General features: G+C 36.4%; 1 protein-coding gene across 6 annotated transcripts in view; it reads right to left on the reverse strand.

Annotated features, from left to right (window-relative positions):
• Positions 1 to 23,340, reverse strand: part of HYDIN (HYDIN axonemal central pair apparatus protein) — a 549,453-nt gene that overhangs the window by 272,316 nt on the left and 253,797 nt on the right. For all 6 annotated transcript variants that reach the window (XR_014805538.1, XR_014805539.1, XM_084959659.1 and 3 more), the window contains one exon: positions 1,148 to 1,349. Coding sequence is in view for 4 of the 6 variants with exons in the window: in XM_084959659.1 (XP_084815785.1) it covers positions 1,148 to 1,349 (202 nt within the window). In the remaining 2 variants the exon portion in view is untranslated. The remainder of the gene's footprint in view (positions 1 to 1,147; positions 1,350 to 23,340) is intronic.

A 23,340-nucleotide genomic window follows, 5' to 3' on the forward strand; every position in this document is an offset into this window, starting at 1 on the left:
GTCAGCTGGGGAATCAGGTGAAGCAGTGCATGAGCAGTTTCCCCATGCCTTTGAAACTACTGGTATTTCTATACCATTAGACAAAATGAAGTTTTTAAGGCAGGAAAGGCTTTTCTTTTCTCACTTTTTAAAGATGGCACAGTGGCAATCTGGTGATTAAAGCTCATTGTCTGAATGATAAAGCTTCTGGTCCACTGTGTCCTATCATTGTCACAGCTCCTTCTGATTCAATTAGGGACAACGCACTAGGGGATTTCTGCCTGGTTTCCACAGACCTAAGACTTTTATTTTTAGCACATACTAACTTGGTTTTAAACAAAGCTTTGAAGCTTCCCAGGGCTAATCTTTAATGAAAATGGAGAGGCAAATAAAAAAGGATGAAATAAATTCCAATGAAAGCAGAAAAAGTGCTAATTCGGGGAGGATGGAAGAAGATAAAATTGCAAATGGAGTTTAAAAGAGTCACGAGTAGCTTCTGTAAAAAGAAATACTCAAAATTTAACAGTGATGAGATTAATTAAAACAGTTTGGTTTTCCTTTTTATTCATTTTCTCCACTGCCTGAAGCATCCTTTTCAAAAGCAGTAGATTACAGATACCAACAAGAAATCATTATTAAATTATATGGCTAGCAGGGACTTAGCAATGCTACTGATACTGAAAATATAAAAGCTATTCTATGTAAGTCCTTCTTTTTCCCCACTCTTCCTATTTTCTGAAAGTATTTTTTTTCACTGGAAAAAAAAAAAGTCCACATTGATCCAAATTCCAAAGAAATTATTTTTAGAAACCCTATAAAAATGGATCAATCTGGTTAAGGCTATGAAAAGAAAGACAGCCATGTAGATTAGTTTTGAGAGAATAGTGAAGAATGACGTATTTGGTCTTTAAAATCCAGGAGTTTGGCTATTGATAAATTATAACCAGGATAAAATTAACTGAGGAGGGACAGTGTTGTGTTCCACATGGCTCAGCTCCAGTTCTTTAAACGAAAAAAGGAGCATGTGTGCACTGTACAAAGTTACAATAGATTTGACATTGTTTGAATTGGCTAGAAACTCACTGCAAAAGTCAGAATTTTTATAACTGAGTTTTGTGTTCCCCCAAATTATCTAGACAGCATATGGATAGCAACTTTTCTTACAAACCTGTGCTTTACCCGGTTGTCCTCTTCCTGGGTAGCAAATACCTTCCACTGGAAATGGGCAATGATGTTACTGAGGTTGTGAATAGTTACAGTTCGCTGATTGACCAGAGTAATGTAAGTTTTCTCAAGGGTCAAGGAATTCTTGTCCAGCCTTATATTCATATCTATGGCAGCTCCATATAGAGATATAAACACTTTTTCACCTAGAAATTAACAAAGTATAAATTATTCTAGAATGATGCTACAAGGCTTATTCCTGTGCCCCCCCCCCACCCCCAAAGCAAAGCTAGGAAATACAACACAAGCATTAGACATTTCATTCCTTTTTTTTTTTTTTTAAGATTTTCATTTTTTCTATTATAGTTGATTTACAATGTTCTGCCAATTTCTGCTGTACAGGACATTTCATTCTTTTCCCTCCATCAATCTAGAAATCAAACATGGTCAGACACCTTAAATGTTATGTTTGGGGCAGTTATAGAGAAATAAACTGTCTTGCTTGGTTATTTAAAAGATACATAAAATATGAATAGTGGCGGTAGATGGTACCAAACCTTCTCTTCTTTGTAATAGTTTTAAATCCTAGAGTCTGATTACGAGGGTACCTGTACTAGAATTATAACCATTAACCTCATCTTTATTCTAAGCATGAGCTAGATTTCTGAAAGTAACTGCACCAAGTACATGTGGGACGAGCTGCTCAGCCTGAGAAGATCTAATTTCAAACAAAGGGGATCAGGAAGGGAGAATTAATAACTTCATTAACACAAAACTATTTAAAAGGAACCACATCCCTAAACAACAGCAGTTAAAATAATAATGCAGCATGCATGTACACCCCCCCACACACATCCTATGTCTGGATAGTGGTTACATAGAAAGAAAAAATAGAAAGACAAAAGCTATGTTTAAAATTTTTAATTTTTCAATGTTAAGAACATGATTCAGCATATCAGTTTAGTCCTTGACTTCATTCAAGATGTACCAACCACCTCGATTCTAGGTGTATAAATGAGGCCCCTTGGGCTTCCAAGAAGACACAAAGCTACAAACTATATTCTATCTGATCTCTGCAATATCACAGCAGCTGCCTCACTCTGACATCAAAGTGGAAAAAGGAAATATTTCAATACTGTGAACGTTCTGTTGATCCGAGCTGCTCCCATTTTAATCAGAACCCAGTAAGCCTAATCTCTTGAATTTATATTTTAGCAAATATTTCTGCTACATTCATGGTTGTATGAATCAAGCAGCTACTTAGTATACTGATAACTCTTTATACAGTGCAAATGCTTTTTAGGCCCTATCACTTTGAACAGAGCAAAAACTTCCCCAAAGTTTATGGAAAAAGTACCTAAGCATTGGACTCTAAAATTATACGTTTTTGCTAAAAAAATGTACACATTAAGCAAAAAATACAAGTACTATAAAACGTATGCCATGAAAATAAAATGTCTTCCTCCCCTTCACTCCATGCTTTTTAGAGGTAAGAATTATTAATATTTTCAAGTACTTCCTTCCGAAATAAGAGTTGCAATCTCATCAACTTTTTTTTCAATAGTTATTTCCCCAATACAATTTTTTTTCTACTGCACAGCATGGTGACCCAGTTACACATACATGTACACATTCTGTTTTCGCACATTATCATGCTCCATCACAACTGACTAGACGTAGTTCCCAGTGCTACACAGCAGGATCCCATTGCTAATCCATCCCAAAGACAATAGTTTGTATCTATTAACCCCAAGCTCCCCAACCACCCCACTCACCCTCCCTTCCCCTTGGCAACCACAAGTCTATTCGGCAAGTCTATGATTTTCTTTTCTGTGGAAAAGTTCATTTGTGCTGCATACTAGATTCCAGGTATATGATATCATATGGTACTTTTCTTTCTCTTTCTGACTTACCTCACTCAGGATGAGGGTCTCTAGTTCCATCCATGTTGCTGCAAATGGCATTATTTTGTTCTTTTTGATGGCTGAGTAGTATTCCATTGTATATATATACACCACATCTTCCTAATCCAGTCATCCGTCAGTGGACATTTAGGTTGATTCCATGTCTTGGCTATTGTGAATAGAGCTGCAATGAACACGCGGGTGCATGTGTCTTTTTTAAGGAAAGTTTTGTCCGGATATATGCCCAAGAGTGGGATTGCAGGGTCATATGGAAGTTCTATGTATAGATTTCTAAGGTATCTCCATACTGTTCTCCATAGCGGTTGTACCAGCTTACATTCCCACCAACAGTGCAGGAAGGTTCCCTTTTCTCCACACCCCCTCCAGCATTTGTTATTTGTGGACTTATTAATGATGGCCATTCCGACTGGTGTGAGTTGGTATCTCATGGTAGTTTTGATTTGTATTTCTCTAATAATCAGGGATGTTGAGCGTTTTTTCATGTGCTTTTTGGCCATCTGTACATCTTCCTTGGAGAAACATCTATTCAGGTCTTTTGCCCATTTTTTGATTGGGTTGTTGGCTTTTTTGCTGTTGAGTTGTATAAGTTGTTTGTATATTTTAGAGAGTAAGCCCTTTTCAGTTGCATCATTTGAAACTGTTTTCTCCCATTCTGTAAGTTGTCTTTTTGTTTTCTTTTTGGTTTCCTTTGCTGTGCAAAAGCTTCTCAGTGTGATTAGGTCCCACTGGTTTATTTTTGCTTTTATTTCTGTTGCTTTGGGAAACTGACCTGAGAACATATTCATAAGGTTGATGTCAGAGAATGTTTTGCCTATGTTCTCTTCCAGGAGTTTGATGGTGTCTTGTCTTATATGTAAGTCTTTTAGCCATTTTGAGTTTATTTTTGTGCATGGTATGAGGGTGTGTTCTAGTTTCACTGATTTGCATGTAGCTGTCCAGGTTTCCCAGCAATGCTGGCTGAAAAGACTGTCTTTTTCCCATTTTATATTCTTGCCTCCTTTGTCAAAGATTAATTGATCATAGGTGTCTGGGTTTATTTTTGGGTTCTCTATTCCGTTCCATTGGTCTGTATGTCTGTTTTGGTACCAGTACCACACTGTCTTGATTACAGTGGCTTTGTAATATTGCCTGAAGTCTGGGAGAGTTATGCCTCCTGCTTTGTTTTTGTTCTTCAGAATTGCTTTGGCGATTCTGGGTCTTTTGTGGTTCCATATGAATTTTTGGATGGTTTGTTCTAGTTCTGTGAAAAATGTCATGGGTAGTTTGATAGGGATTGCTTTGAATCTGTAGATTGCTTTAGGTAGTACAGACATTTTTACAATATTAATTTTTCCAACCCAAGAGCATGGAATATCCTTCCATTTCTTTAAATCTTCTTTAATTTCCTTGATCAATGTTTTATAGTTCTTGTCATATAAGACTCTCATCAACTTTTAAGCTTTCTGATAATTTAAATTTACCAATCTGATAAATAAAAACTTGTTGCTTTAATTTGCATATTCTTAATTGTAGGTAATTATTTCATGTATTAATTGGTTACATATATATGGCTATATCATTCCTTGATCATTCATCAAAGAAGCTATCTTTCTTGCGGGGGCAAGAGAGAAAGAAATCAAAGCCCTAAGCCTACAGAATGGGGAGGTTAAGGCAAAAAATAAAAGGCTGTGCTCACAATAAATAAGCTGATTTCCAGAGGACTATGCTCCCAAGACAGAGGTAAATGGGAAGTAGACTAGCCCTAGTTCAGAGTTAAATATTATCCTGGAATTGCCTATGTTCTGCAGAGAACTTCAAATCTTGAATTTGGTAGTCATGGACTGTTCTGCCCTGAGAAATCTGGAATATGGAATTCATTTCTCTTTGGAGTGTAAGGTACCTGCATCCAAAGTTTCAAATTGTTCAACCTTTTTTCTAAAGACAAACATAACCAGGCATGCAAAGAAATAAAACTCCATATGTTGGAACCAGCATATACAAGAAAAATAGAAGTAGATCCATAAAGAATCAGGTACTAGAGCCAACCATACTTGGTAGCTTGAAGAAACAAAGAATGAATGTGAAGCTCTATCCATGGTATATGAAATTTTAAAAAGATCTGGAAAATCTGAAAAAGAGCCATGCTCTAGGCTCTTGTAGAAATAAATTAAAATTAAATATCCTAAATTTTTTAACACTCTAAGAATATATTTAATGAGATGATGCTAACAATTTTATGAAAAAAATAGTGAAGTGGCAGATGCTTCCAAGCATACAAAAGGCAATATAAAGAATTAAAGATAAATGGAAAATGCAAGATGAATGGGTAAAAGACCAGGCAGATTGAGTGAGAAGGTGTGAAAGTGTTTAAATGACAACTCAGAAGGAAGGGAAAGAAAAAAATGAAGAAAAGACAGTATTTCAAGAGAGGATGGCTAAGAGTTTTCAAGGATTTTTAAAAGTATCAGTTTATAATTCAAAACCTGCAATGAATGTCAAGTGGGATAAATTAAAAGAAATTCATACTTAAATACATCGCAGTGAAACTAAAGACAATCAAAGACAAAGAGAAAATCCTAAGAGCACCCAGAAAGAAAAAGATTTATCTTTAAAGGACCCATGGTTAGAATTTCAGCTAACTTTTCAATTGCAACAATGGAAATAAAAAAAGAGTAGTATGGCTTCTTCAACATAATGAAGGAAAAACAATGGCAACCAAGATTTCTATAGTTTTTCAGCGTGTTTTGGTCTACAAATTTCTTTGTTCTGTCTTCACTTTTTAAGGTTATAAATGGGTTCAGGATCCTAAATGAGCACTTTCTTTCTTTCAGCACTTGCATAACGCCATTTTACTACATTTTGGCTTCCATAATTTCAGCCAAAAAGTTTGCCATCAAGCATCGTTAGTGTCCCTTTCATGGTAATGTGTCTTTTTTCCTCTGACTACTTTCATGATGTCCTCTACTTTGGTTTTTAGCAGTATTTGTCCCACTAAGTGTTTGGTGAGCTTTGTGAAATTTGGGTTAATGTCATTGATCATTTTTTGGAAAATTCTCAGTCACTATCTCTTAAAATACGTTTACTCCATTCCTTACCCTAATTCTAAGGCTCCAATTATGTGTATGATGACCTTCTGATTGTGTCTCACATGGCTTTTTCTGTTTTGTTCCTCCTCACCCTACCTCACCTACATTCTTTTTTGTTTCTCTCTTTGCTTAAGTTTGAGTATTTTCTATTGATCTGGCTTTAGGTTCATTAATCCTGTCTTTTGCTCTGTCCCATCTAATGGTAAACTAACACGATTTTTTTTTTAACTTCCAACACATAGTAATGGTGTTGAACAATGAACTAACACAGTTACAGTTCAGTATAACACTGTTAAAGCCTGACAAAGATAAAACAAATAGGCTAAAATATAGGGTGATTACACTTCTAAATATTAATGGAAAATACTAAATAAAAAATTAGCAATCATAATTCATGAGCATATTAAAAGAATGATACATCACAATCAAGCGGAGTTTATTGCAGGAATGTGAAGATGACTCATTATTAGAAATGCTATTGATATAAAACATATCTAAGTACAATTATTATAAGATCTTCTCCACTGATGCTGAAAAAGAATTTGCAAAATTTAAAATATATTTTTTAAGAATTCAATAAAATAGGAACTTAGAGAATTAAAAGATAGTATAAGTAATTAAGACAGCATCGAGAAACAGATCAACAGAATAGAATGAAAAGTCAAAACAAACCCCAATATATGTTGGAATTTATTATATTATAAAGGCTGTGTCTTAAATCATTGGTGTACTGGTAAATTTTTTTAAAAGTGCTATTGGAAAACCTTGGGAGCCATATGGAAAAACGTGTATCACATTTAACATAAGATAAAACCAAATGAATCAAATATTTAAATGTTCAATATAAAACCACAAAAGTAGAACAGTACACAAAAAACTTCTTCATTCCTTTTTTTTGTCTGTGCCTGCAGCATGTGGAAGTTCACAGGGCAGGGATCAAACCCATGCCACAGTTGTAGCCTGCACCACAGTTTCAGCAAAGCTGAATTCTTAACCCACTACACCACAAGGGAACTTCTTCTTCATTACTTTTAAGGGGAAAGTTATCTAACTGTGATTCAACATTCAGATCCCTCTTATAAAATTAAGAAATTTGAATACATAACAATGAAAAAAGAAGACATTCCTCATGGCACAAAAAGTCATAAGCAAAAGCAAAATAAAACTGAGTAAAATATCTGTAATCCATATCTGAGACAAAGAGACTAAATCACCAAACATATAAATAGTTCTTAGAAATCAGTAAGACAATCCAATGGTAGAATGGGATAGAGTTGCAAAAAAGAAATATAAAGGTCCCCTACACGTATTCAAAAATATTCAACTTGAGCAACAACTCATAATAAAACAAATACAATTAAAGATATATTTACATACCATTTGCCCCCATCAGATAAGTAAAACAAAAGTCTGAAATCAAAATTTGTAGTCAAGCTACGGGGAGAAGACACACTTATACATTCTGGGGGAACGCAAAATAGTACTATTCTTCCCAAGTCCAGGAGCAAATTTGGTGACACAGATCAAAATATTAAAATTACAAAACTATCCTAAGACCCACTCTTCTAGGAATTCATCCTATAGATGAGTCAGAACAAGATAAAGGGTATTCATTACAGCATTGTTCTTAATAACAATAGAATGGAAACAGCCAGAGAACCCATCAAGAGAAGACTTGTTAAACAATCTGTGCTACTTTGTGGCAGAGCAAAAATTATCATAACATTGTAAGTCAATTATACTTCAATGAAACTTAATAAATTGAAAAAATAATCTGTGCTACACACAGAAGTGGAACACTGTGCAGGTATAAAAAAGTACCATATGGGAAGATTTCTAAGATATATGATTAAGTAGAAAAAGCAAGGTTTAGAACCATTTACATAGTATATTATTTTTGTGTAATAGGGGAAAATAAGAATATGCATCTATTTGTATAAAAACACTTAAAAGATATACAAGAAACCAATAAAATGAGAACAGGGTCAGGTGAACAAGGTAAAATGGAAATAACACCTTTCAACATATATTTTTTCTAAATATTGCTTTTTTGGAACACATGAATATACTATCATCCAAAACTTAAATGTAAAAAAGGACTATAGGGCATCCAGGAAACATGTAAAGCTGCTAGGCAGCACTAGTAATGAGGCAAAGACAAAATAAAATAAAGTACAATTTCAAAAAAATAAAAATCAATAAAATGCAATTTCATAACCATCAGATTAACAAAAATCCAACATTTTGACAGTGCTGTTTTAGCAATGTACTGGCAAGCACATAGAAAACCAAGAATTTTCATATACTGCTGATGGAAATACCGATTGGTACAACCACTTGATCAATCACTGTAGTGTCCAGTAAGCTCGAGAACCATTTGCTCCATAACTCAGCAACTTCGCTTCTGTATATCTATCCCTGAGACAATTCCACATAACTGCACAAGACATGTACAAAGACATTCATTGCAGCGCTGTTCATAACAGCAAAAAACTAGGAACGTCCTAATATTCAATAGGTGAATAGATAAATTACAGTATTTTCACATGCCGGACTGTACTGCCATACAGCAGTTAAAATGAATCACAACTATATGTCTATGGGTTCAAATCTCTAAAACATACCACTGAATGGAAAAATGAAGCTGGGAAATGGTGTATAGAGGATAATACAATGTATATGAAGTTAAAAACTACACAAGACAATGGTGTATATTGTTTATGGAAGAGTAAATACATAGGAATGGCATTAAGATGCACCCTATACATTTAGTCCTCCTCTGAGGACTAAAATATGGGAGTTAGATCATGGAAGGTGACCCCAAACCTATAATCAGCTTAGTTATTTATAAAATAAAACATCTGAAAGAAATGTGTACAGCACAAGGTTGAGATGTATTAAATATAATGGTTGTCAATTACATTATTTCTGTGCTTTTGCACTTACTTCAACTATTTCATTGTTTACAAAGCAAATCAAGGAAAGGGATTCAAGGGCTTACTCCTTTCATACAAATCTAGGAGTCAGAGAGACTAATGTCATCAGCTTGAGCCGATCACTGCAAAATGCTCCTTCCCAGAAATATAAAAGGAGTCACTGTATTATTTTTAAGAACCATCTAATGTTGTTGTTTTTTTTCACTATCTTCCAAAAGTCATTAGATCCACAAAGGAAGGAAGCAGTAACTCTTGTGCTGCCCCCACAGCTATTGAAGAAGGTGCTTTTCACACCCACTTTCATGAAGATAACCTTAAATAGGGTCCCCAACACTCAGCTACTTAGACAAGTGATAGGGTGGAAAGGGTGCTATGCCTGTGGGAATGGATAAGGCTGCTGTGCTCCTCCTTAGAATTTTTGGTGCCCTTGGAGTGTCTGTGCCCACCATGTGTCCTTTCCAGTTTCTGGGGCTGAGTTCTGCAGTCACTGTAGACGAGGTTAGCCACAGACATTTATTACGTCCTAGGAAAGACATACCTTGCGGAAGGTCTCATTACCTCTTGCAAGGTTTGCTACTATCAATCAAACAAAAATAGATACGAACAAAACTAATTTTACCCCCCAAATGTGAAGCTAGCTATATACACAATGCATTTCATACTGGGATTTCAGTTCCTTTCCGACAAGGAAGGACAGTAAATAAAATATATGAGTGGCGCCGCGGATTCTCTAGGGAACGAGTAGGTTGATGGAAAGAATGTTCCCCATCTCTTGGTCAGAGCAGGGTCAAAGTCACCACTCAAGTGAACTGCTCAGTCTAACTTCTTTGGAAGTGCTTCTTCTTTGAGGGGTTCAGAAAACAAATCATGCAACTTGCCTGAGCACACACAGCACACCAGTGGCGATGCCAAAATCAGTGTAAACAGTGTAAACAGAAGGCAGTGTAGGATTACAGAGGCTTCCAGAGGAAGCCAGAGACCTGGTTCAAGTGCCAGCTTTACTTAGGTGTACAGTCATTTAATGCCTCTAGGCCTCAGGTTACTCATCTCTAAAATGAGGGAGTTACAGAGGTGTCCTCTAATGTCCCTTTAAATACTAACACCTAATGACTTGAGAGTCTTTGCTTGCCATGTACTTTTTCTTTTTTTTTTAAACTCTGACACCACTGAAAACATAAAATTATCAGATACAGATTCGACAAGACAAAATAATCTTAATGTGACAAATTTTATAATCTAATCCCACTACCTGTTCTTAAAGTACAGTTGATTTACAATGTTGTGCCAATTTCTGCTGTACATAAAAGTGACTTATATTTTTTATAGATGTAAAACATTCTCTTTTTATATATTATTTTCCATTATGGTCTGTGTAATTACATAATTACATGGTCTATGTAATTACATTGCTATGTAATTTTTAAAAACATTCTCTGATCATCAGGATATCTGAACTTCTGCCATTTCCTATCCTAAGCTGTGAAATAAGAAACAAAGAAAAGGAAAGCAGGTCAGGGAATGCGTGCATTGGCTCTAAAGCCATGTTTAAAACATTTGCTTCTTTTACAAATAACTGTTTTGCTAGATTTTGTAATTATAGTGGCCCATGTTTATAATTCATTACAATAATCACACAATTGACACAAAGCTCATATAAGTAAGTCTGCATGGATAAATTCAGATACATATCACTTAGCAGTTTCAACTATAAGATATATCACACTCAATTACTACTTATATTTTGGTACTCATTTACTAGTCTTTAGGAGGAAAAAAAGAGTTTCTTCCTGGTTTATTAGAGTAAAATATACAATTGACCATAAAGCTGTTCTGTGAAGTACTAATATTATGCTTGGTTGTATATTTAATCATCACACCTTTGGGGAAAAGAGCTTGTTTGCCAACTTCTGACTCCTGAATTGAAATATCTCCTCCTGAGTAAGAGACATAATACTTTTTAAAATGCTGAATAAGTGCATCAGCTCTATTTCCTGCTTATGCCAGTAGTTAATGTCACCTCTAAGGTGACAGCAACTTTACCAGGCATTAAAGAAAAAACACTGCTATGCTCCTACTTCTAGTGCTGATTCAAGTAGCCAAAGTTTTGATAAGAATATCTATTTTTAAGCCTGTGCTGAATACCAATATTTCCTTGAATCCTTAGATGACACAATTGCTCAATACTCAGTTGAAAAGCATAAAACTTAAGCAATTACCCATTTGTTTATCTCACAAAGTCAATATTTTCACTTCTCATTTTTATTACAATGATAGAACTAAATGACTCATTGTTCTGTTTTAATTTAATTTAGTTTTGTTTGGTTGTTATCACCATGTAGCCTCGAAAAACTGATGTCTTAATCTCCTCTGGAGGGATTAGTTTGTAAAAAGTTACTTCAGTTCTTTCTCAGTTTTAGACTATAATAAAAAGATAATTAAGGAGTTCCCATCATGGCGCAGTGGTTAACGAATCCGACTAGGAACCATGAGGTTGCGGGTTCGGTCCCTGCCCTTGCTCAGTGGGTTAACGATCTGGCGTTGCTGTGAGCTGTGGTGTAGGTCGCAGACGCGGCTCGGATCCCGCGTTGCTGTGGCTCTGGCATAGGCTGGCAGCTACAGCTCCGATTCGACCCCTAGCCTGAGAACCTCCATATGCCACGGGAGCGGCCCAAAGAAATAGCAAAAAGACAAAAAAAAAAAAAGGTAATTAAGTCATTCCTGGAGTAAAATGAATTGCTTGAACAAACCTGATTGAACTACAGAAGGGCACACAAAGGAGGATAGGAGGGGAGAGTTCTGGTTCAGGAAAATGCTAATGAGTAAAACATTAGATAATGGAGAAATTTATACTTGACTTCCTTAATTGCTAAGAGCACTGGTTCAAACTTCAGTTGAAAATGCAAAATCTCCTAGCTGTATTTAAACAACAATACATCCAGTGGAAGACCAGCAATGGAAGAGCATAAACACAACAGTTAGAAATGTGACTGAGGAGTTCCCATTATGGTACAGTGGAAATGAATCCAACTAGGAACCATGAGGTTGCAGGTTCCATCCCTGGCCTTGCTCAGTGGGTTAAGGATCTGGCGTTGCCATAAGCTGTGGTGTAGAACACAGCCGCGGCTCAGATCCTGCATTGCTATGGCTGTGGCATAGGCTAACAGCTGTAGCTCTGATTTGAACCATACTGTGGGAACCTCCATATAATGAGAATGTGGCCCTAAAAAGAAAAAAAAAAAAAAAAGGATTGACTACTTCCTGCTGAGGAGTAGAAATGCTCCTTCTTCTGGGACATTGTTGGAGGAAGTATGAAGAAAGACTGATGCTAAATTTCCCTCCTCAAATCAATTCATACTTCAAACAGCTGCACAAAGTTCAATCAGATGCTTATTTAGTGAAATAAGAAGCCAATGATCAAGGCTGCTTGGAAAAGCTCTGTGATTGTCACCTAGGTAGTCATTACTGCTTTTCACTAATGAAAGGTTATAGATCCCGGTCATTGATAACCCACAATAAAGATGAAAGCATATTCTTATCTGAAGTTCATTTCATTTGAGGAAAAATTCTACAAGACAGTTTGCCCCTGTCTGCAATCTTTCAAAAGTGACTTTATTTATAAATCAAAGTTGACACCAGAACCTCAGGGTATGGAAATCAACTTTTTCATGGATGATTAAATTTAGACTATTATTTTCCTTTAGCACACTGGACTATAAAGGTAAGTATAAGTGTCAATCCAAATACTTCCATAAAAGTAAAATCCAGATTGAGGGCCACTGGGAGAATGCAGCTGCATTTCAAAGTCCACTGATCAATGTAGTAAAAACGCACAGGTAGTCATACAAGAGATCAGGGAGATGATCTGGGATGGGGAAAAGGCACTGCACAGGAGTTGAGAGTCTGTGTTTCTGACTGTTATATGCCCATGGGCAAGCTACTTAATTCCTTACGGCTTCAGGTTTTCATGTGCAAAATCTAAGGACTGGATTAGATTATCACTGAAGTCTCTCAAATTTTGAGTCTTTTGATCTACAATCACTCTAAGCTTGTTGGGCTTTAAACTCAACCGAGTAAAATATTCTGACATTATACACCCAACATTTACAAACTTGTTTGTTTATAAATGATACCCATATACTAGAGTAGTTGCATGTCAAATGTATTAAAAATAAAACCCAAAGGAATTCCCACTATGGCGTAGTGTGTTAAGGATATGGTGTTACTACAGCTATGGCATAAGTTGTAGCTGTGGCTTGGATTCAGTCCCTGGCTGTGGAATTTCCATATGCCTGGAGTACAGTCAAAAAAGAAAAAAAAAAATACAACCCAAAATATCTTAAAAGGGTGAGATAATAAACAATATTTATAAGATAATTTACTTAATATATTTACCAATTTACCAACAATTAATTATTTTAGTAAGAGCAAAAACATTGACTAAGTTTCTTTCTTTTTTAAACTCCTGGTTTAAAACATTGTGATACAGTGATTTGAAAAAGGTAATTCTAGGTCACAGATTTTTCCAATACTTAATTTTAGGAACTTACATAAACAAAATAATGATACCTCACAAAAATATGGAGATCCAGATGGCACTCCTATACCTGGGCACATATCCAGACAAAACTACAATTCAAAAAGATATTTGCATCCAAATGTTTCGTTGAAGCACTATTCACAATAGGCAAGACATGGAAACAACCAAAATGTCCATCCCAGATGAATGAATTAAGGAAATGTGGTACATAAATATAATGGAATACTACTTAGCCATAAAAAACAACAAAATAATGCCATTTGCAGCAACAAAGACTCAACTAGAAATTCTCATTCTAAGTGAAGTAAGTCAGAAAGAGAAATACAAACACCATATGATACCACTTATATGTAGAATCTAAAATATGGCACAAATGAACCTATCTACAGAACAGAAACAGATTCACTGACATAGAGAAGAGACATGTGGTTGCCAAGGGGGAGAGAGAGAGAGTGGGAAGGACTGGGAATTCGGGTTTATAGATACAAACTATCACATTTAGAATGGATAAGCAATGAGGTCCTACTGTATAACATAGTAAACTATATCCGATCACTTGTGAGGGAAGATGAGAAGATAAAATGACAAAAAGAATGTATATAACTCCTAGCCATAGCAATCAGAGGAGTAAAATAAATAAAAGGAATCCAAATTGGAAAGGAAGAAGTACAAGCATCACCATTTGCAGATGATGTGATACTCTACCTAGAGAATCCTAAAGACTCTACCAGAAAACTGTTAGAGCTCATCCATGAATTTGGCAATGTTGCAGGATACAGAATTAATACACAGAAATCGACTGCATTTCTATATACTAACAACAAAAGATCAGAAAGAGAAATTAGGGAAGCAATCCCATTTACCATCACATCAAAAAGAATAAAATACCTAGGAATAAACCTACCTAAAGAGACAAAAGACCTGTACTCTGAAAACTATAAGATGCTACTGAAAGAAATCAAAGACGATACAAACAGATGGAAAGACATACCATGCTCTTGGATTGGAAGAGTCAACATTATCAAAATGACTATACTACCCAAGGCAATCCACAGATTCAATGCAATCTCTATCAAATTACCAAGGACATTTTTCACAGAACTCGAACATAGTACTTTAAAGTTTGTTTGGAAGCACAAAAGATCCAGAATAGCCAAAGACATCCTGAAAAAGAAAAATGGAGCTGGAGGAACCAGGCTCCCTGACTTCAGACAATACTACAAAGCAACAGTCATCAAAATCATACGGTACTGGCACAAAGACAGCAATATAGATCAGTGGAACAGGATACAAAGCCCAGAGTTAAACCCACGCAACCACAGTCAACTAATCTACGACAAAGGAGGCAAGAATATACAATGGCGAAAAGACAGCCTGTTCAACAAGTGGTGCTGGGAAAACTGGACAGACATATGGAAAAGAATGAAATTAGAACACTCCTTAACACCATACACAAAAATAAACTCAAAATGGATTAAAGACCAGACACTATAAAACTCTTAGAGGAAAACATTGGCCAAACACTCTCCGATATAAAAGACGGCAACATGTTCTCAGATCCATCTCTTAGAGTCATGACAGTAAAAACAAAAATAAACAAATGGGACCTAATTAAACTTAAAAGTTTCTGCACAGCAAAGAAAACCCTAAACAAAACGAAAAGACAACCCACAGAATGGGAGAAAATCTTTGCAAGTGAATCAACTGACAAGGGATTAATATTGGATTATATTAAATATTGGATAATATAATCCTATATTAATACAGGATTATAAACACCTTCTGCAGCTCAACACCAAAAAAAAACCAAATAACCCTATCAAAAAATGGGCAGAAGATCTAAAGAGATAATTCTCCAAAGAAAACATACAGATGGCCAAAAAACACATGAAAAGATGTTCAACATCACTCATTATTAGAGAAATGCAAATCAAAACCACTATGAGGTACCACCTTACACCACAGAATGGCCATCATCCAAAAGTCTACAAACAATAAGTGCTGGAGAGAGTGGTGGAGAAAAAGGAACCCTATTACATCATTGGTGGGAATGTAAATTGGTGCAACTGCTGTGGAAAAAAGTATGGGGATTCCTCAGAAAACTAAAAACAGAATTACCATTTGATCCAGCAATCCCACTCCTGGGCATCTGTCCAGAGAAAACCATGACTTGAAAAGACACATGTACTCCAATGTTCATTGCAGCACTATTTACAATGGCCAAGACAGGGAATCAACCTAAATGCCCACCAACAGAGGAGTGGATAAAGAAGATGTGGTGCATATACACAATAGAATATCACTCAGCCATTAAAAGGAAAGAAATACTGGCATTTTTAGCAACATGGATGGACCTAGAAATTATCGTGCTAAGTGAAGTCAGTCAGTCAATGAGACACCAACATCAAATGCTATCACTTACATGTGGCATCTAAAAAAAGGACACAATGAACTTCTTTGCATAACAGATACTGACTCACAGATGTTGAAAAACATATGGTTTCCAAATGAGACAGGGTGGGAGGTGGGAGGATGCGCTGGGGGTTTGGGATGGAAATGCTATAAAATTTGGTTGTGATGATTACTGTACACCTATAACTGTAATAAAACTCACTGAGTAATTAAATAAATAAAAATAAAATGAAAACCAGTCTTCATTCCCCCCCAAAAAAGAATGTGTATATATATATATATATATATATATATATATATATATATATATATATGTATGTATGTATGTATGACTGAGTCACTTTCTATACAGCAGAAATTGACAGAACATTGTAAATCAACTGTACTTTAATTTAAAAATTTTTAAATTCTATCACTCTGATAAAGAGTACCCAGTAAAGATATCACACTAATTGATGAAACCCTGAGCATGTCCGCTCTGAGACTGAGAACCAGAGAAGGTTGTTCACTATCATCATTTCCATTGAACTCTGAACCATGATTATTTGCTAGTGACTGATTGTGTATAAACAAATATCAAGACCATCTACAGATAAACTATGAACTGATAAGTAAATTAATCAACATCTGTAGATGAAGGAGCAACATACAAAATTCAACTGTTTTGACATACCCACAAAAAATTTAAAAAATAAAATTAGGGAGTTCCCGTCGTGGCGCAGTGGTTAACGAATCCGACTAGAAACCATGAGGTTGCGGGTTCAGTCCCTGCCCTTGCTCAGTGGGTTAACGATCCGGCGTTGCCGTGAGCTGTGGTGTAGGTTGCAGACGTGGCTTGGATCCCGCGTTGCTGTGGCTCTGGCGTAGGCCGGAGACTACAGCTCCGATTCAACCCCTAGCCTGGGAACCTCCATGTGCCGCGGGAGCGGCCCAAGAAATAGCAACAACAACAACAACAAAAAGACAAAAGACAAAAAATAAATAAATAAATAAAATAAAATAAAATTAGCAAAAATACTAGTTACAAAAGAAAAAAACGATACACTGAATTTCATCAAAATGAAATTATTCTGCTATCAAAAAGACCCTGTGAAAAAATTAGAAAGATCATCCACTGATTGTGAGAAAATATTACAATAATTTCTAAAAGACTGGTACTGCAATATATAAAATCTGCAAGGTAATAATAAAACGATAAACAAACCAGTGAAGAATGGGCAAAAAACTTGAATACACACCTGGGAGTAAAAGACATAAACACAGTCAGAAGCACATGAAAAGTTACTAAACATTATACGTCATTAGAGAAATGCAAATTTAAAGAAGGATACCACTTCACTTTCACTAAAATGACTAAAATTAAGACAGAACAAATGAATAAACATAACAAAACAGAAACACACTCAGATGCCGGGAACAAAGTGATTGCTGCCATAGGGGAGGGGAATGGACGGATGGACAAAATAGGGACAGGGGATGAAGAGGTCCAAACTTTCAGAGTCCCCGTGGTGGCTCAGTGGAAACGAATCTGACTAGTGTCCATGAGGACACAGGTTCGATCCCTAGCCTCTCTCAGTGGGGTAAGGATCCAGCATTGCTGTGAACTGCCATGTTCGCAGACGCAGCTTGGATCTGGCGTGGCTGTGGCTGTGGCTGTGGCTGTGGCTGGCAGCTACAGCTCTGATTTGATCCCTAGCCTGGGAAACTCTACATGCCGTGGATGCAGTCCTAAAAAGACCCAAAAAAAAAAAAAAAAAAAAAAAGAAGAAGAAGAAGATACAAACTTTCGGCTATAAAATCAGTGTCATAGGGACGTAATACACAACATCAACTATACAGTGAATATAATCAATAATATTGTAGTAACTTTGTGTGGTGACAGAGAGTCATTAGACTTATCATGGTGATCATTTTGCAATACATAAAAATAATCAAATCCCTGTGTTGAACACCTGAAACTTTATAATATTGTAAGTCAATTATACTTCAGTTTAAAAAAAAAAAAACACTGACATGACCAAGAGTTGATGAGGATGTGGAGTAATACGAAACCCTCATACGCTGTTGGTGGGAATGTAAACTACTTCAACCACTTTAGAAAACTGTTTGCAAGTTTCTTATAAAGTCAAGCATATATCTTCTCTATGATCCAGCAATTCTACTCCCAAATACTTAATCCAGGAGAAATAAATCAAATGTACACACACAGAGATGTACAGACATGACTTGTGTGATAATAGTTATTAAAGCTTTATTCATAATAGCCCACAACTTTGAACAATTCAAAGTTACCTTAACAGGAGAATGGATAAACTGTGTATAACCATACGGTGGAATACTGCTCAGGAATAAAAAGGAAAGTACCAAAACACACAATAATGTGAATAAATTTCAAAAACATTATGCTGAATGAAAGAAACCAACATAATAGAGTGTATACTATATGAGTACATTTATCTGAAGTCTAAGAACAAGCAAAGCTAATACAGGGTGAAAAAGACCGGAATTCTGGGATTGGGGATGGAGAGATTGATTGGGAAGGAGCACGAGGGAACTTTCTGAGGTGACAGATGTTCTATATCACGAATGGGTTATACAGATATTTACACCTGTCAAAATGCATCAAACTGTAAATTTAAGATCAATGCATCTTATTGTATCTAAATCATACCTCAATAAAAAGTAATAAAAAATTACTTACATGATCATCAAAGATGAATGAATATGTAGGAATAAATATACTCAAAATGTTCCAGATTTATACCCAGAATACTGCTGAGGGAAATTACAGAAAACCTAAATACAGGCAGGGATAAACTGTGTTTAAAATGTGACAATACAGAAAGCTTCATGGAGTTCCCACTATAGCACAGCAGTAACCCAACTCACACCCATGAAGACATGGGTTTGATCCCTGCCCTTGCTCAGTGGTCTAAGGATCTGGTGCTGCCATGAGCTGCAGTGTAGGTCACAGACACAGCTTGGATCTGGCATTGCTGTGGCTGCAGCTCCAATTCGACCCCTATCCTGGGAACTTCTGTATGCTACAGGTCCGGCCCTAAAAAGACGAAAGAAGAAAGAAAACTTTGTAAAGTAGAAAAAGATGAACTACTGCATAAATATTGCTGAGTAATATGAAAAGAGACATACCTAGAGTCAGTTTTAAACAGCAAATTGAACTGGGGATTGAAATAACTAAATACTTAATATTTTTGAAATTACTTTATAATCAATCACTAACCTGATAGGAAAATAAGGACATCAAAATGAAGTGAAGAATATCAGGAAATAATCTAGTGCCAAGGCTGTCCTTTGCCCTAGTGGCTTTTTGTTAACTCTTGAACTTTTGCTTTAACCACTACATTGGGTGCCTAGGACTGGACATAAAGTTCAGGGCCCTGCCCAAGGTCAGAATGCTAAATTTAAAAACTTCAAAACACAAAGAGGCATAGGAAATGATGGCTTTCGGGGCACACTACCCCGAATATGGCACCTTGGCAAACTGAATAACTCAAGTGGAAGGAATATAAGCAACAGCAAGTGCAAGAGGGATTTTTTTTTTTTTCCTTTTTACAGCCGCACCTGTGACACATAGAAGTTCCAGGTCTAGGGACTGAATCAGAGCTGCAGCTGCAGGCCTACCCCACAGCCAGAGCAACACTGGATCCCAGTCACATCTGTGACCTACGCCACAGCTTGTGGCAATGCCGGACTCTTAACCTACTAAGTGAGGCCAGAGATCAAACCCTCATCCTCATGGACACAATGTCGGGTTCTTAACCCACAGAGCCACAACAGGAACTGCTAAGACGGATTTTCTTAACTTCCCCCTGATGCAGGTCATGAGATCCTCCAAGTGAGAAGTGTCCTCCAGTACTCAGTGGGAAGACACATCCTTACCTTCAAATTTAGAGGGACACTAAGAGGAATATGAATAAACAGGGCGCCCTGTTTCCTCAGTTTACTCCACTTAGCGCTAACCCTTTTTTGTCCTATCACATTACCCTGTGACTCTGTGCTCTTCATCAAATCTAGCATAAATACATTCAGATCTTACTGCTTCTTCAGGGCTTCATTTCCCTATGAACACTCGCTTACCACATAGAACTTATATTAAATAAACCTTTATGTTTTTCTCTTGTTAATCTGTTTTTCTTGTTTTGTTACAGGGGCCCTATCTTAAAAAAACCTAAAAGGGAAATATATTTTTCCTCCTCTACAGATACCATGATTAAAAATCATAAGAAACAACAAATGGGAAAATAAATAAATAAATGAGCAGATTTAATATGTTTAAATTGTCAGATACAGAATATAAATAACTATGTTCAATATATTTAAGAAATAAAAGGGAAATGTGAAAAACAAAAGAGTAGAGAGCAATTAGATTTGACAAGAACCGGAGTTCCCGTCGTGGCTCAGTGGTTAATGAATCTGACTAGGAACCATGAGGTTGTGGGGTTCAATCCCTGGCCTTGCTCAGTGGGTTAAGGATCCGGTGTTGCCATGAGTTGTGGTGTAGGTCGCAGACACGGCTCGGATCCTGCATTGCTGTGGCTCTGGTGTAGGCCGGTGGCTACAGCTCCGATTCGACCCCTAGCCTGGGAACCTCCATATGCTGTGGAAGTGGCCCAAGAAAAGGCAAAAAGACAAAAAAAAAAAAAAAAAAAAAAAAAAAAGATTTGACAGGAACCAAATAAAACTTTCAAAAATTAAAATAGTTATAATGATTGGAAAATTAAAACTTAGCAGATGAGTCTTCACTGAAGAGGGAATTATTGAATGCTGTAATAGATAGGAAGAAAGCATCCAGAGCAGTTTACAAAGAAATGGAAAACATAAAATTAAGGTTGAAAGAAATAAATAATAGACTAATAGTAGGTTAAGCAATAGAATAATAGGGAGTTCCCTTCGTGGCTAAGGGTTAATGAACCTGACCAGGATCCATGAGGTTGCAGGTTTGATCTCTGGCCTCACTCAGTTTGTTAAGGATCCGGCATTGGCGTGAGCTGTGGTGTAGGTCACAGATGTGGCTTGGATCCTGCGTTGCTGTGGCTGTGGTGTAGGCTGGCAGCTGTAGCTCCAATTCAATCCTAGCCTGAGAACTTCCATGTGGAGTGGGTGTGGCTCTAAAACAGCCAAAAAAAAAAAAAAAGAATAGTACATTAACTAGTTGGAATTCCTGAACAGGATAATAGAATGGAGAAGAACTAATAATCCATATGGGAGGAAAAAAAATACACAGTCTGTACCTGATACTTATACAAAAAGAAATCAAAGACAGATCATTAACTTAAACATGGCAGCTAAAACCATTGCCCTTCTAAAAGTAAATACAGGAGAATACATTCATTATCTTAGAAAAAGCAAAGATTTAGTAAGAAGGGAAAAAGCATTAATCCTAAAAGAAAAAATGATAATGTGGACTCATCAAAATTAAACATTTCAGCTCATCAAGAAATAGCATTAAGGAAATGAAAAGGCAATCTACAGACTGGCAAAGAAAATCAACAACACATATATCTGCCAAATGACCAGTATCAGAACAAGTTATAAAGTGCTCTCACAAATTAATGATAAAAGGAAAAACAACTCAATAAAAAAATGAGCGAAAGACTTGAACACTTAATTTAAAATGATATATGAAAAGCCAGTAAGCACATGAAAAGATGCTCAACATCATTCACCCATCATTAGAGAAATGAAAATGAAAACCGCCAGAAGACATCCCCTTATACCTCTAGTATGCCTAAAATGAACAATACAACATTATGTGTGGGGGAGGAGGTAAAGCATCATGAAGAAACATGAATGTGAAGCAACTGGAACTCCCATGCTTTGTAGAGGAGAGTGTAAATTGGCACTACTTCGGAAAACTGACATCCCTGATGGGTTATGTGCTGTGCAAAAATCTTCTGTTGGGTTAAATGAGCCCAAACTTCCCCCTTTTGCTTCAGCAAGTCCAGATTAGCTTTGTCTTACTAGCATCCAGTGAATTGTGGACAACACTAAAAGATAAGAAATGTATATTATGCCACTGATTATGGGCTGTTATGCTGGCCAGTGTGGAGGCAGAACCACTTAACCACACTCAGGTCCTTAGGCAAGGGCTTTAATGGTCTTGCACAGATATGCATCCATAAATCCAGCAACGCTTAACTGTGACCCAGATGTCCTGTGTTGCACTTTCCCTGGCTGTGCACTTCTGCTTTCTCCCTACGGTGCCCTTCTGATACAGACAATCAACATGAATAGGTAAAAAAGAAGTCAGAAGGAAATGAAGAGAGTTATGAACTAATAAATAGTAGTAATAAGTATTAATTTGAAAACCAACTTTGGAGACCTGCATGATGTACATGCAGTTTATATGACCACAGACTAAATATCTGCAAACACAAAAAGTGAATTATCTGGCACAACCACTGTGGAAAACAGTATGGAGATTCCTCAGAAAACTAAACATAAAACTACCATAAGATCCAACAATCCAACCCCTGAGTATATATCCAGACAAAACTATAATTAAAAAAGACATATGCATGCCTATGTTCCTAGAAGCACTATTCACAATAGCCACAGCATGTAAGCAACCTAAATGTCCATTGGTAGATGAATCGATTAATAAGATGTGGTACATATAAACAACTGAATCCAACTCAGTCATAAAAAGGAATGAAATAATGCCATTTGCAGCAACATGGATGCAACTAGAGATTATCATACTAAGCAAAATAGGTCAAAAAGAGAAAGACAAATACCATATGATATCACATATATGGAATCTAAAATATGGCACAAATGAACCTATGCAAAACAGAAACGGACTCACAGACATACAGAATAGACTTGTGATTGCCAAGGGGCGGGGTGCGGGGAGAGAATGGGATGGACTGGGAGTTTGGGGTTAATAGATGCAAACTATTACATGGATTACCAATGAGATCCTACTCTATAGCATAGGGAACTATATTTAGTTCTTGGGATAGACAATGATGGAAGATAATATAAAAAAGGGAATGTACATATATGTGTGAGTGGGTCATTTTGCTGTACAGCAGAAATTGGTCCAATGCTGTAAATCAACCATACTTCAATAATAACAAAATATAAGTGAATTATTATTAAGCCTTCAAGAAATTGCTAGTGGAAATAGAGTGCTGGATTTAAGTGAATATTATGTGAGATATCTGCATATTCTAAGGATTAAAGTAACCAGATCTAACATAGACTAGAGGGCAGACGCAAGAACATTTTGAACTGGGTTTATATTTTCAAATGTTAGACAAATGCAGTCGTAAATGGAAAATCCATAGGATATTAAG

This window comes from Sus scrofa, chromosome 6 (genome assembly GCF_054392235.1).
Source record: "Sus scrofa isolate SSC_HxYL_T2T_F1_AM1 chromosome 6, Sscrofa_HxYL_maternal_Yorkshire_Landrace_v2.0, whole genome shotgun sequence".
Classification (NCBI taxonomy): Eukaryota; Metazoa; Chordata; class Mammalia; order Artiodactyla; family Suidae; genus Sus; species Sus scrofa.